This window comes from Mustelus asterias, chromosome 14, assembly GCF_964213995.1.
Source record: "Mustelus asterias chromosome 14, sMusAst1.hap1.1, whole genome shotgun sequence".
NCBI lineage: Eukaryota > Metazoa > Chordata > Chondrichthyes > Carcharhiniformes > Triakidae > Mustelus > Mustelus asterias.
This window is the reverse complement of record NC_135814.1, coordinates 37,539,130-37,554,386: the sequence shown is the minus strand read 5'-3', so window position 1 is coordinate 37,554,386 and position 15,257 is coordinate 37,539,130. Positions and strand designations below refer to the sequence as shown.

The following is a 15,257-nucleotide window of genomic DNA, read 5'->3' as shown; positions in this document are numbered from 1 at the left end:
GGAATTAAGGGTTATGGTGAGTAGACAGATAAGTGAAGCTGAATGCACGAAAAGATCAGCCATGATCTTATTGAATGGCGGAACAGGCTTGAGGGGCCAAATGGCCTACTCCTGCTCCTAGTTCTTATGTTCTTACGTTCTTTTGCATCTGTTGCGAGCCTGCAGTTGTAAACCCTGGGATATGATTCATGGATGTGTTGCAATGGAGAGATCCTCGATGTAACACTTAGTGAATGGAATCACCCTGCTGTAAATTAAAAACTAGCCATTAAAGCAAAATAGCACATTGGCACAGTGGTTAGCACTGCTGTCTCACAGTGCCAGGAACCCCGAGTTTGATTCCAGCCTCGGGTGAGTGTGTGTGTAGAGTTTGCACGTTCTCCCTTTATCTGCGTGGGTTTCCTCCGGGTGCTGCGGTTTCCTCCCACAGTCCAAAGATGTGTCGGTTAGGTTGATTGGCCATGCTAAATTGTCCCTTAGTGTCCTAAAATGTGCAGGGTAGGGGGATTAGTGGACTAAATACGTGGGGTTGCTAAGATAGGGGCTGGACAAGGTGCTCTGTGGAAGAGTCTGTCCAGACTCAATGGGCTGAATGGCCTCCTTCTGCACTGTAGGGATTCTATGATGTATTGATTCTATGAATCTATGAACATAACCACAAGCAGTATCACCGAAACGGAGTGTGAAAAAAATTATTTGTGTTGCATATTAGTTATTTCACCTGAAATTATTGACTTAGAAAATTGTGATCACTGTCAAACTGATTATTCAGCTTGCCTTAAAAAGCCAGTTACAAAACTTGCTGATATTATAAACAGTAATTTACTGAAACTCAGGATTTCAGACTATGGCTTTGGTTGGTCAAATTACATTGCCGCTTCAATTGAAGTTTACCTGTGAAATAGCTTTAGGAGTCCGCTGAAGCAAAATTAAGGAGTATCTGCGTGGTTTCAACAAAAAATAATGTGGAATTTGACCCAACTCGCCCAGGCTGACCAGGTTTCCGAAACTGAACTAGTCCCATTTGTCCCAGATCCCTTTAAACCTTTCCTATCCATATACCTGTCCAAATGTCTTTTAACTGTTGTAATTGTACCCACCTCTACCACCTCCTCTGGCAGCTCATTCCATAGACGTACCAGCTTTGGGTGAAATAGTTGCCCCTCAGGTCCCTTTTAAATCTCTCCCCTCTGACGTTAAACCTATGCCCTCTAGTTTTGGACACCCCTAGCAAGGGGAAAAGGCCTTGGCTATTCACCTTATCAATGAGTAAACAGATTTGAATGAACTGAAAATAACTTTAAAAAAGCTATACAGAAATATTTGCAAGTTATATTGGTGAAGTCAATTCCTTAGTGAAGTGAACAGTTACATTTAAAAGCTTTAAAATGTGCCTTTAGCATCCTCGCAGTTAAAAATAGCAGCTTAATTTTAAGAGTCTTACTGAAGGCTCACAAATGGGCAGAAATGGCAGCAACTCCCAGCAGTGATTAATTCAATTTGGAGACATGGCCAAATTCTATTTTGATGTTTCCAAATTAGTGCAAAGGAATATGGAAACTTGTTTTGTGCTGTATGTAATTTACACTTGAAATGTTTGGTACTGGTACATCCTAATTTAAATGAATTGTTTGAAAATAAATGGAACAACACAGTATTTTTTTCCTTAACACAGGCAATGATTTGTCTTTACACACCATGTAACTTTAAATGGAGGAAGAACAGCAGAAGCAACCCTTTACCACCTGGAAGAACAAGGGCAGTGGGTGCATAGGAACCGCAACTAACTGCAAGTTCCCTTCCAAGCCACAATACCATCCTGATTTGGAACTATATTGCCATTCCTTCACTGTCAAAATTCTGGTACTCCCTCCCTAACAGCACTGTGGGTGTACCTACACTACTCAGAATCTGCAGAATTCAAGAGGGTGGCTCACCACCACTTTCTTGTGGACATTAGTGATGAGAAATACAGACATGCCTTGGCAGCAACACTCTCATGAATGAATAAAGAGGTTTCAACAACAGCCACTGGTGGGCTATTAGAACATAATAGGTGGAGGACAGAGTACTTGTAGCAGGGCTTATATATCCCACAGTGTCTATAGTCCAAGGGATAAAATGAACCACCCCAAAAGTGGATGGGGGGCATCGCAAATGCGCAATTAACGTGTGCCCGTTGCCTCTGAAACAGGCAGCAACACCAGCTTCAGCTCCAGAATGGCAACACTGGGATCAGATCAGCATTACATTCTAACTTGATGTCACAATCCACCTACATTGCTGACTTTTGGCACAGGTTCACTGCACACATAGCAATACCTTCACCAGAATGCTTGGCACAGAGTGTACTTGAAGACTGCTCACATGCCACAGGTGCCATTTTCGAGCCAAATGGTACTAATAGCATCAGAAAGACAGGCACTGAACAGCCAGATAATGTGGCCCATCAGTTGGTTTCCAGGATGTATCAGAGGAGCACTATATCAGCTTCTTGCTGCTCCAGGTGGAATACATTGTCAGTGGCTCTCAATGTCACCATCATCCTCAACAGATCCAAACAAGTCCAGCCAAGCAACTAAAGATTAATTTCAAAAAGCCGCAAGAAAACCTACAGCAAGAAGCTGAGAAAACACTTGAACATGCAGCATTAACAAGAGCTGCCACTATCATTTCACTAGTGGACTGTCAGTAGATTTGACAGAAAACTTATTAGTCAGCAGAAATTAGTCTAATTAATCCAAAGTAAACCAATTTTCTTTGACTTTCATTCCTAACCTCATGCCAGTTTTGCAAAGCAAACTGCAATTTGGCAGGGTGCACTGCATGTACAGAGAGCAAACCCTAAAGATAGACAGAATGAAGACAGGGACTCGCATTACATAATAAAATTATATTGCCGCTGTAGTCAATGTTATTATAAATTAGACTCCTCAGAAATGTAACTCATTTTAACAGTATCACTTTACGATTAGAAATGTTGAGGGAAACACATCAGTCAGAAGGATCGTGACCTTACCTTTTCTCCAAAATTAAGCTTTGCAAAGGTGAAAGTTTTCAGGCAAACGTTTGATCCACATATTGAAGGTTCAATGTTGTCTTTAAAGAATTTCTCCAAATACATCCCAAAATACGGCCAGGCTTGCTTGACAATCTGGTTTAAAAAATATATAAATATTAGAAATGCTATCTATGAAACATGAAGCTCAGAACATCCAAGTTTAATTCACTGATGACTTAACAATATTGACACAATTAGCTTATCTAATGAATCTATCTAACCAACAATAACGAGTATCTCTATCGCGGTAAATGCATGGAAAACCCATGCTTCTTTAATTCTTACTTTAAAATACATTCACTGTAGTCACAAGAACTTCCTGCCCAGTATTCAGATATAGGAAATGTGCCCATGAATAGAACTATAGAATAGTATCATAGAATCCCTACAGTGCAGAAGGAGACCATTCGGCCTATTGAGCTGCACCGACAGGGAGAATGTGCAAACTCCAAACTGACAAGTCACCCGAAGCCAGAATTGAACCCAGGTCCTTGGTGCTGTGAGGTATCAGTGCTAACCACAATGCTACTGTGCTGTCCCGTGAATGTCAAAGGTTGACTGCCACATTTTTCTTGGTAAGAAAGATTTTAGCTCAGAAATTCAAAAGCACCCATTGCTGGCAGCAGAATAGGCAGGTGAGAGAGCTCCAGATATTTGGCCTGATATCTCATTAATATGAGTCTTATGGGGCGGGAAGAGCCCTCTGGTCTAAACTGAAGGAAGAGTTTTAACAACACCAGGTTAAAGTCCAACAGGTTTATTTGGTAGCAAATGGCATTAGCTTTCGGAGTGCTTTCGCAGCGTTCCGAAAGCTAATGGCATTTGCTACCAAATAAACCTGTTGGACTTTAACCTGGTGTTATTAAAACTCTTACTGTGTTTACCCCAGTCCAACGCCGACATCTCCACATCTAAACTGAAGGAATACAGAGAGCAGGGGATGGGAGGTGGTGAGTGAAAGAGATTTTTGTGTTGCAATGGCAGCCATCTTTAATGTGGGGCAAGTTAGACTCTCTTTCAAGACTGCAGCCCACAATAGCACAGGCTGCCTCAGATCAAGCTCATGTTGAAGTGGGGACATTAGTTAGATCTAATTGAGCAAGTAATGGAAAAGAGAAAAGAATCCCATTTATAAAACATCTTCTTACGTATTAAAGAACTTTACATACAATTAATTATTTTGAAATGCAACAACTATTTCAAGCAAAAGTAGCAGCAATGTGTGTGAAGCAGAGACCCACAAATCAATGAACTGAAACTTCTGTTTTGGTGGCATGTTAGTTGGGACACCAGAAAAATCTGTTTTTCTTGAAGCAGTGAAATGGGATCTTTAACATCTACCTGAACCATTGGATCATGGCAGCAGGAACTGCTATTTTAAACGTTAATTGCAAAGGACTGAATTGTAATTTCCAATGTTTTGAACATGTCAGTGTTTATGAAGCAAAATTGGGACAGCGCCACTGAAATGAAGCAAAGGCCAAGAGTGCTGGCTCCGTGGTGAACGAGATCCTAAAGATACTCAAATTCTCATGCAATTAAACTACAGCGATGTAAGCATTATAGGGGAAGTACCTTTGGTCAAAGGGACTAGTATCCTATGGCAAGGAACAGGAATGGAGAGAACTGACAAAAAAAGGATTATGTTCTGAAGATGTGTTAGGAATGGAAAGCCTAAAACTACAGTCTAAAAAGCAAGATATAGATTACTTGATACCAGCGTCAGTATTTATTTATTGGTATCACAAGTAGGCTTACATTAACACTGCAATGAAGTTACTGTGAAAATCCCCTAGTCGCCACACTCTGGCACTTGGTTGGCTACACTGAGGGAGAATTTAGCATGGCCAATGCATCTAACCAGCACGTCTTTTGGATTCTGGGAGGAAACCGGAGCACCCGGAGGAAACGCACGCAGACATGGGGAGAACGTGCAGACTCTGCACAGACAATAACCCAAGCTGGGAATCGAACCCGGGTCCCTGGCACTGTGAGGCAGCAGTGCTAACCATTGTGCCAATGCATAAATCAAACAAACATGTGAAAAGGAATCAACCATAAAAGAGTCGTGGAGCAGTCAAGTAATGCAGACCAATAGGTTTAACAAAGATTTATTGGAAAAGTGAATGTCTTAATAGATTTAAACATTTATAATAGTGCATTTGAGATGTAGCCAGAAATCTTGCTGATATTCCCAATGTTCTGCAGCAGCAAAAACGTTGACAGTTTTTACTATCATTGTCTTATTAAAGCTAATAAAAAACAAAATCAATCATTGCCATGTTCTTATTTAAATTTGCAACTTAACTGAGCCAAACTATTGATCTAATATGTATGAACAATTAGAGAAAGCAATAGGGATTTCCAAGATAAAATATTTGGACAGGGCAGGCAGGCAAAAAAATGCTTCGGTTTGAAGGAATGCTGATAAACATCATGGAACAAAAGCCACTACCTATTTGGGAGCCCAAGGTAAAAGAGGCAAAGTGAGTTTCACTGGAGTTTAATTGGCTCTATATTCATCTGATGCTGGAAGCCAGGAAATAAGACAACTCTCTCTGGTATGTCTTGATGAAATGGATTGGGGAGTACGTAACAAGTGAGTAGAGATTACAAAGTAGTTCTGAATGGCAGGATGCGGCAAGTGATGTTCCCCAGAGACCAGCAATGCAGCTTCAGCTTATCCTCAAATATTCATTGGGTGAAGAAAAAGTGGAATGCATCCAAGTTTTCAGATAAAATTACTTTAAGAAACACAGTACATTGTGCAGAGGGAATAGTTAAGTTTCGAAAGAGCGTGGACAGAATACAAAGCAGGCAAAACTATGGCAGAATTCAATGTGCAAAACAGGAAGTCATCCACTTTGGATCCGAGAAACACAAATGAGAATTTTTATTATTCAGTCATGCGATGTAGACATCATTGGTAAGGCCCGTATTTATTGCCCACCCTATCTGGCCTTGAGAAGATGGCCCCCTTTAACTGATGTAGTTGGTACTGTGAAGGTATTTCCACATTACTGTTAGAGAAGGAGTTCCAGGATCCAGCAACGATGATGGAAGAGCATTTTATTTCCAAGTCAAGATGGTGTATGGAGATGGGGGTGAAAATTAGAGGTGATGATGTTCCCATGCACTTCTGTCCTTGTCTTTCCAAGTGATAAATGCTTGGGTTTGGGAGGTGCTGTCAAAGGAGCCTTGGTGAGTTGCTGCAGTGCATCTTTTAGATATGCAATGCTGCCACTATGCACTGGTGTTGGAGAGGTTGAATGTTTAAGGGGGTGATTGGAGTGTATGGTGAGGATAGACTTTGAGCTGTGGAAAAGTAATGATATTTAGGTGTCCATGTGCACAAATCATTGCAATTCTCCAAAGATCCTTAGACAGCAAGTTCCAAACCCATGATCACTTCCATCTAGAAGGACAAGGGCAGCAGATAAATGGGAACATCCCCACCTGCAAGTTCCTCTCCAAGCCACTCACTATCCTGACTTGGAAATATATTGCCGTTCCTTCGCAGTCACTGGGGCAAAATCCTGGAATTTCCTCCCTACCGGCATTGTGGGGGTCAACTCACAGCATGTGGACTGCAGCGATTCAAAAAAAAGCAGCTCACCACCACCTTCTCAAGGGCAACTAGGGAGGGGCAATAAATGCTGGCCAGCCAGCGACACCCATGTCCCACAAATGAGTAAAAAGAAAACAACACTAACAAAAGTAATTGAAAAGGCAACTGAACTTTGCCTTTTATCACAAGGAGGTTGTATTTGAAACCTCACAGAGAGGTACACTGGCCTTAAGAACAGTATAGTATGGATTCACCAGAATGATACCAGGACTAACAGGTTATTTAACAATGCAGTTTACATAAACATGACTTCCATTCCCTTAGAAGATTGCGAGAATATCTGACTGAGCGGTTTAAAATTACAAAGGGATTCAATCATGTTTATACTGAGAAACTATATCATCTGATGGACAAGACAAAAGAGGAACATAATCTTAAAATTAGAGCAAAACCACTCAGCAGTGAAAAAGCAGTGCAGAATTCGGACTAACATGGATAACAAATCTCACTGCGTCATAAACAATTTTCTGAAAGGCAAGCAATAGCCTTGAACTTAAAACTTGGATTAATATTTTAGATACATTTCTCTTCCTCTTACCTTGTTCAACCATTCCACTCTTTCGATATCTGGAAAATGAACCTGAAATAAGAAAAAAACAAAGTTAATGCAAATTAGTTGAAACTTACAGAGAAATATTGCTATTCCGTGGGTGGAATCCATCATACAATCAACTTTGAAATGTATTTTAGTAATATCCCATCGGCAACCGGACCAGCCTGCATGCACCTTTCCCCAGATTTTTCTCCACTCAACCGCCCCAGTTTCTCCTTCTGTTGGGGGCCAATGGAAAGAAACAAGGCAGGCCTTTTAACTGACCCACCTATCCATCCAGACTCCCCGAGTATCTGTGCTTTGAACCCAATCCCTGTGTGAAAAGACAAAAATGGTGTGTAAAGTCATACGTGAGTTGGTGTGCCATTTGCGAGCAGTGTGCAGACTGGGATTTCCCGAGCGCAGAGGAAGGTTCTTCCCTATGTCACCGGCTAACTGTAATCACAGCTATGGATTCTATCCTCATTCCTTTCAAGCTTACTCAAAAGAGGCTGACAATTTTTCAGGATCCACCACAAATGTTTGTGATAAGTTAACGTCCTTCTGTGATACCCATAAAGACTTGTGGGCAAATAGAGATCTGGAATTTCCTAGAACGTTTTGGCATAACTCTGGTCCAAGAGTGATGTTGGGATATTTTTCTTTGAAGAAATTTGTGCTGCTTATAAAGATAGCTTAGGTTGATTGGCCATGCTAAAACATTCATTAGTGTTAGGGGGATATCAGAGGGATTAGTAAATATGCGGGGTTACGGGGATAGGGCCTGAGTGGGACTGTTGTTGGTGCAGGCTCGATGAGCCGAATGGCCTCCTTTTGCACTGTATGTATTCTATGGTTCTATTGAAACATTACCCACTTGTTTACATAGTTCTACCCCATGCAAAATATCAACTCGTATGATTTTTCTGGATTTATTGGAATAATTGTGGCTGGGATAGTTGCAAAGCTGTCACTGTTTGCCCATCATTACTTCTCTGAACGTCTGGAGTTCACACGTGAGGTTGAATGTGGAAATCCAGAGTTGCTGCCAGTGATTTTGCATTTCTCCAGAGGGTGCACTACTCCAGAATTTGAAACTGCTGAACTGAAAAGAACTTGCGTCACTGTAAAAACCATTTAAAAAGTTACACATTGTTTAAGGAGTTTATAATGGTGTACCAAGTTCAAATGTATTGCTGAATAGCCTCACTGACACTTAGCAACCAAGTTCCTAGTTGCAGACTGTCAGATATTTTAATAATTAAAAAGATTTACATCATAAACTTTTTATAAAGTTTGATATTTCAGCTTCCATCTTAATCCCAATTGCCTGTCCATATTATTCAATTTTGCACAGAGCTAAATAAAAGTACACAATAAAAGTGAGTGCATTTCACTCCCTGGTTTGTTGTCTGGAAGGATACTTCAGAGTGACCCCGCTTAATGACAGCACTGTTGCTGGGTACCTCGACATCTCTTTGATTTGGTGTCAGATTTAAACTAATATTGGGAAAGGGGAAATCCATCTTTGTGGGCAACCTTCTTTGAGGTCAGTGACAAGCGTTGTCACTTCACCACAAAACCTAGACCTTGTATTGGAATATATTAGTATATACCACTAAAATTAGACACAGCATGACCTATTTGTCATCTGATATCAATATTAACTGGAATTTCTGGAGTTTGATCACAACTCTGCATCTAAAAAATTCTTTGTCGAATCTGTATTATTCTTAAGCACTGTTTGTCTCCAAGTACCTGAAACTTAGCCAGAATGGTCTATTCACTAAGGATGACCCAGCTCTGCATGAAGATGGAAAAAGAACAGCAGGGGGCATAAGGCCGTGAAAGTGAGGGGTTTTAATCAAAGACAGCAGCTTGGTGGCACAGTGGTAGCACTGCTGCCTCACAGTGCCAGGGACCCCGGTTCAATTCTCAACTTGGGTCACTGTCTATGCGGAGTCTGCAAGTTCGCCCCCCTGTCTGCATGGGTTTCCTCCGGGTGCTCCGGCCTCCTCCCATTGTCTGAAAGATGTGCTGGTTGGGTGCATTGGCTTTGCTAAATTCTCCCTCAGTGTACCCGAACAGGAGTGTGGAGACTTAAGAGATTTTCACAGTAACTTCACTGCAATGTTAATGTAAGCCTACTTGTGACACGAATAAATAAACTAAAACAGTCAGAATTACCTCTACATTTGCACTCATTTTGCCCCAGATTTACATTCTCATGTAGGCAAATGAGCATTGCACTGGTTAGTATAGGAGTCATTTAAATTTTGACACAAGTGCTGCAAAGTGCAATCCAGAAAGTTTAGGGCCAATATTACTTAGAAATAACCAATATCGAGTCTAAACTCTCTTGTATGTGCATCATCTGGTACAAGCAGCACATTCAAACAGACAAATTTTTACAAGTTGACATGGGGCAATTTGTAATGGTTCTTTTATTTACAGTTTCACCGTTACTTTGCTACAAACTGACTCATTGCTGAACGTGCCACAAAAAGACAATGAAACAGTGAAGACATACTGTTACATTGTCAAGTTGGAAACACCTACTTATATATTATGCATAAATAGATACTATGAAATTAGGAAACATTTTATTCCTAAAATATTGATGAAAACCAAGTGGATGTCAGTACTGGAAAGAATACAATTCTTGAATTTAAGTACATTAAAAAATGTTATAGATGACAGGAAAATTTTTAAAAGTACATCCCCTATTTATTTTAATGAAGATGCAATGAAATGTGCAACTTTTATAATAGGTAACCATATTTAAAAATAAATAAACTATGTGAAAAATAAATATTGTAATAGACTGTAAACCACAGTCTATCATTTAAAGTCACTAATGTAAATGCAAGTACAAGGATATTTGATGTACTTTGCAGAAGTGAATGCTTTTGTTCATATTAATAGATCCGTTCAAGTTGTTCAATCTAACCAAGGTATAGGTAACATAAATGTGAATCATATGCTTAAAAGTTACGCTTCTGATTAATTCAATTTCATAATTAAGATAAATGAAGTTTGAACTATATAGCTACAAATTAAAGAGCAAATTAAACAAAATAAACAGGCAGCAGAGTGACACAGTGGTTAGCACTGGTGCCTCACAGCGCCAGGGACCCATGTTCGATTCCCGGCATGGGTTACTGTCTGCGTGTAGTCTGTATATTTTCCCCATGTCTACTTGGGTTTCCTCTGGATGCTCCGGCTTCCTCCCACAGTCCAAAAGACATGCTGGTTAGGTGCATTGGCAATGCTAAATTCTCACTCAGTGTAACTGAACAGGTGCCAGAGTGTGGCGACTAGGAGATTGTCACAGTTTCTTCATTGCAGTGTTAATGTAAGCCTACTTGTGACACTAATAAATAAACTTTAAACCAACCCCATGTTCCTACTTGCAATGTCTAGAACTCGTATATCGAAGCTTTCACTAAGTTGGACAACAAAGTCAATCCATTCAAAGCCCCTTTGGTCATTCTTTCCACCACACCATTCATGTCAGTAGATCTTGCGTGCATTTGTTTACATGCAAGTAATTCTACTTCACTGGAGCATTACTGCATTATGAATCATACAATATGCCCACAGTGGACAGAACAGAAATGAATGCTCAGCTCCTTGAACAATTATTATGTTTCCAATGTGACACTTAGATATTAATAAAAATGTTCTTGTGTCTGTTTTGTGGACTTCTCAATTGAACAATGGGATGGCTTTTACCCAGGGGCAATGGTCCCGCCATCAAGTCCATGGGCTCACTTAAATATGCAAATAATATCTAATGTCAGTTAAAGGACCCATGAGAAATTGATCACCGATGATTGAGGCAGCAGTTGGGCTTGGCCTGCTTGGAGTTCTTCAATGGCCCACCAAACAAATTATAACCGCTTTCATTTATTTCATTGAAAAAAACACATCCCAGGGAGTCAGAAGGGGTAAGAATGTTTCCCTTACTCCACAGGAGATATGATCACCACCTACTTCCCCTGCCTTTATCCTCCCAAAGCTTACCTTTGGGTTGCTATTGGGCAGCACAGGCAGATTAATATTGACATCACTTCGCTGGTGAGACTATTCACCTGAGCACAAATCATTCAACATCCACTAAAGAGCTGTAATGACTCAGAAAGCCTGGCTGGACAAGGAACATAGCTGATTACAGAATGCAAAGCAAAACCACTACAGTGGTGGACACACTCTAGTCCCTGCCTGGGACTACAGTTCAGCAGGCCCAGTCCTGGGCTTGCTTTATAAAAGGCTCAAATCATGAGTTCCAGCTGGGCAGGCCAATGCCTGTTACCAGGGGAACTCATACTCAACAAGCCAAACAGGGGGATTAATCAGTGATTCCCCTTGGACTTCATGGGGGTTATCACAATAGTCTTGATTATTAAAATATTTCCTCACATCTCGATAGATAGCAAAACTCATAGCTTTACATTCTCAGTCATGTCATAGAATCCCTACAGTGCAGAAGGAAGCCATTCAGCCCATTTAGTCTGCACTGACACACTGATAGAGCATCTTATCCAGGTCCACTCTCTGCCCTAACCCTGTAATTCTGCGCATTTACTCTGCTAATCCCCCTAACCTACAACATCTTAGGAGTGTGGGAGGAAACCGGAGCATCTGGAGGATACCCACGCAGACACGGGGAGAACATGCAAACTCCACACAGACAATCACCCAAGGCCGTAATTGAACCTGGGTCCCTGGAACCGTGAGGCAGCAGTGCTAACCATTGTGCTATCTTAAACAGTAATGAATATTTTGCTTGTCATTTGGAGCTTTCTTCATTTAGAAACTTAGTAAAATGCTATGGGATTTGTTGAATCTGAATCAGTGCTTCACAGATTCAATTAATGTGACGAAGACTGAACAAATCTGAACAATATATTTATAAAATAAGACTTTCTGATAAACATTAAAACTTTTAATTGAAAACACTACTTACGTATTCTTAGAAAAGAACTTCTTTAAAAGTAAATTTTAAGAGAAATATTTCTATTTTGTTTCAGAGCTGTCCAATGTATCCATTATTTCCTGGACTAGGTGACCTTGATTTGGTTCTTCAATAAGGCATTGGCAACCAAGTTGTACTTGCAGGGTCCTAAATACTTGCTTGCAACGCTTGTCAGATAGAAGCAAAAGAGGCAAAGTGAATTATAACATCATAACAGCGCTGAGAAGGAGTTCCTAATGGAAAAGTTCATGGACTGAACAGATTTCATAACACAGGAAACTGCTTTACAAAGAGGGAGGTTTGTACTCGCAGGAAGGAGAGAAGGCACTGTTTGTGTCCTTTACTACAGAGACACAGAACAGGACTTTGATATAATTAATCAAAGGATTGTCGGACTTTTACTGAATAAGAAACAAATTCTCAATTGAATTTAATCCAAACTATAGAAGTTACCACAAAAACACCAAAATAATGGGATTGTGTTGATCTACTGATGTACTGACAAAATATAATTACATTGAGCTGAGAATTCATTAACCTGCAGCTCCATATTCGTGCGGCATTCCTCAGTTATCTCACTGCAATCTGAAACCACAACTGGTAATCTATTCAGCTACTTTGCTCATTCACTTTTTTAAAAAAAATTGGAGTTCCCTCTCATCTGCTAATTGCATCCATTAATAAAATCATTTTAAAAAATAATCAAAACATGCGCTGCACATGATGTTTGATGTCTCATTCATATTTTTGACTGGAGGTTTCAGTTAGATTCTTATTCAACCAAATGTTGCAAGTGTAAAGCAGTTTCTTGCCTAATCATGGTTAATCTAGAATCATAGAATCCCTACACTGCAGAAGGAGGCTATTCAGCCCACCAAGCCTGCACTGTCAATCCCTTCCAGGCCCTATCCCTGTAGCCCCACATTTTGTGCTGGTCCTCCTGACACTAAGGAGCGATTTTACCATTTTTTGTCTAAGTCCTGGGTGGACTTGAAGCTGGGAGAATTTCAGATCCATTTTTGGGCGTGTTTTCAGGCCCCTCCATTCGCACTCTGCCTGCAAAATTCTGAGCGAGCCTGTCGCTCACTGCCGAAGCCTGTGGGCAAGGCTTAACACACCTGAAAGCCTGCAATGGGAGCTAGTGTGCATGTGCAGACCTCTGATGCTGCACATGCACATTAGGAGGGGTCTGATAGAAAAGAGAAAGTTGTCAAGCCCCTGCTAGTGCAAGCAACCTGAAGCAGCTCCCCCTCCCTGCAATTGCAGGGGCCCAAGATACAGTCCCTGTCGAACACCCCCATTGCCCCGACCAATCGTAGATCCCTCCTCCCCCACCGATCGCTGCAGAGTGGCAGCGGGCCCCCTCACCCTCCCTCCCTCTCTCCCCCCCACCGATTCCTGCAGAGTCCCATTAGCCCTGCCCCCCCGACCCCATCCCCATCCCCACTGGCCCCTCCCCCATTAGCCCCACCCCCAGTGGTATCCGATGGGCATTGCCCAGGTGCCAGAGTGGCACTGCCAGTCTGGCACTGCCCAAGGGGCAACCCCCCTTGCTCTCAGCCTCCCTGGGGGCGAGGCCAAGTTGACTGCTCCCCGTTCATGGGGAGCATGTCTATTCCTCGCTGGCGAGAACCTTTCCCTGTGAGGTTATTAAGGGGGGTGAGTCTGAACGATTGAGCACCGGGTTCGCTAAGCAGATGTTAAACAGCATTTAAACACATTAACCTGCCACTCGCCCACTCCCGGTGAGAGGAAATGACGCCGGTCGCAAAAACTGGCGCCAATCGCATAAAGCACTTTATGCCGACTTTACCACCACGTCAAGCCCGAAAATGGGTGCAACGCGATGGTAAAATCGCCCGCTCAGGGTCAATTTAGCATGGCCAATCAACCTAACCTACGCATCTTTGGACTGTGGGAGGAAACCAGAGCACCCAGAGGAAACCCACGCCAACATAGGAAAAACATGCAGACTCCACACAGATAGTGACATGAGGCTGTAATTGAACCTTAGTCCCTTGTGTAGCTTATGAGGAGAGATTAAACAGATTGGGTCTGTACTCCTTGGAGCTTAGAAGGATGAGGGGTGATCTTTTAGAGACATATAAGATAATGAAGGGGCTGGATAGGGTAGAGGTGGAGAGATTCTTTCCACTTAGAAGGGAAACCAGAACTAGAGGGCACAGCCTCAAAATAAGGGGGGGCCGGTTCAGAACAGAGTTGAGGGGGAACTTCTTCTCTCAGAGGGTAGTGAATCTCTGGAATTCTCTGCCCATTGAAGTGGTGGAGGCTTCCTCATTGAATATGTTTAAATCACGGGTAGATAGTTTTCTGATCGATAAGGGAATTAGGGGATATGGGGAGCAGGCGGGTAAGTGGAACTGATTCGCTTCAGATCAGCCATGATCTTGTTGAATAGCGGGGCAGGCTCGAAGGGCCAGATGGCCTACTCCTGCTCCTATTTCTTATGTTCTTATGTCCCTGGTGCTGTAAGGCACAGTGCTAACCACTGTGCCACCATGTCGCTCTAAATCTAAATACTGAAGTTTTAATAATTAGCTCACTCTAACAGTATGTTCTCCATTTTGAAATAACAGACCATGTAAGGGACTGAACACAGTAGGATACAATTATGTTCACATTGCTAGCCTTCATACAATCTTTAACCACAACACATACAGTTTTATGGCAATGTGCAAAATGGGAAAATTTGCACTATTCCATGACATGTGTAAGCTTTCTCCTGTAGACTGTATTCACTCTGTTTTTCTAGATTGAACACGTATACAGCAGCAAAAAGAAAAACAAAGGGCTAGAACCCAATTACATGAGCAAAATTGTACAAAGAATCTTTGCTACTAAACACCAGCTCACTGAAGGCACCAAATAATTCAATTTATTTTCAGAACAGCCTGATAAACAATAAGCCTCAGGTTATACAGCAACTGTTTATTTTACACAGAATAGTATATGAATGGTACTCAGTGCAAAACAATACATGTTCCAGTAATTCACTGTTATACTTCATAATTTGTCCAAGGTAAGGCTGAGCGTAACA

At 41.5% G+C, this 15,257-nt stretch overlaps 1 protein-coding gene across 1 annotated transcript in view; it reads right to left on the bottom strand.

Annotated features, from left to right (window-relative positions):
* The window catches only part of LOC144503590 (extended synaptotagmin-3-like), a 99,451-nt gene that overhangs the window by 76,910 nt on the left and 7,284 nt on the right, over positions 1-15,257 (bottom strand). Inside the window, exons 2-3 of the mRNA XM_078228179.1 lie at positions 7,228-7,269; positions 3,020-3,154 (exon numbers count right to left, since the gene is read on the bottom strand). Of these exons, the coding sequence (XP_078084305.1) occupies positions 3,020-3,154; positions 7,228-7,269 (177 nt within the window). The remainder of the gene's footprint in view (positions 1-3,019; positions 3,155-7,227; positions 7,270-15,257) is intronic.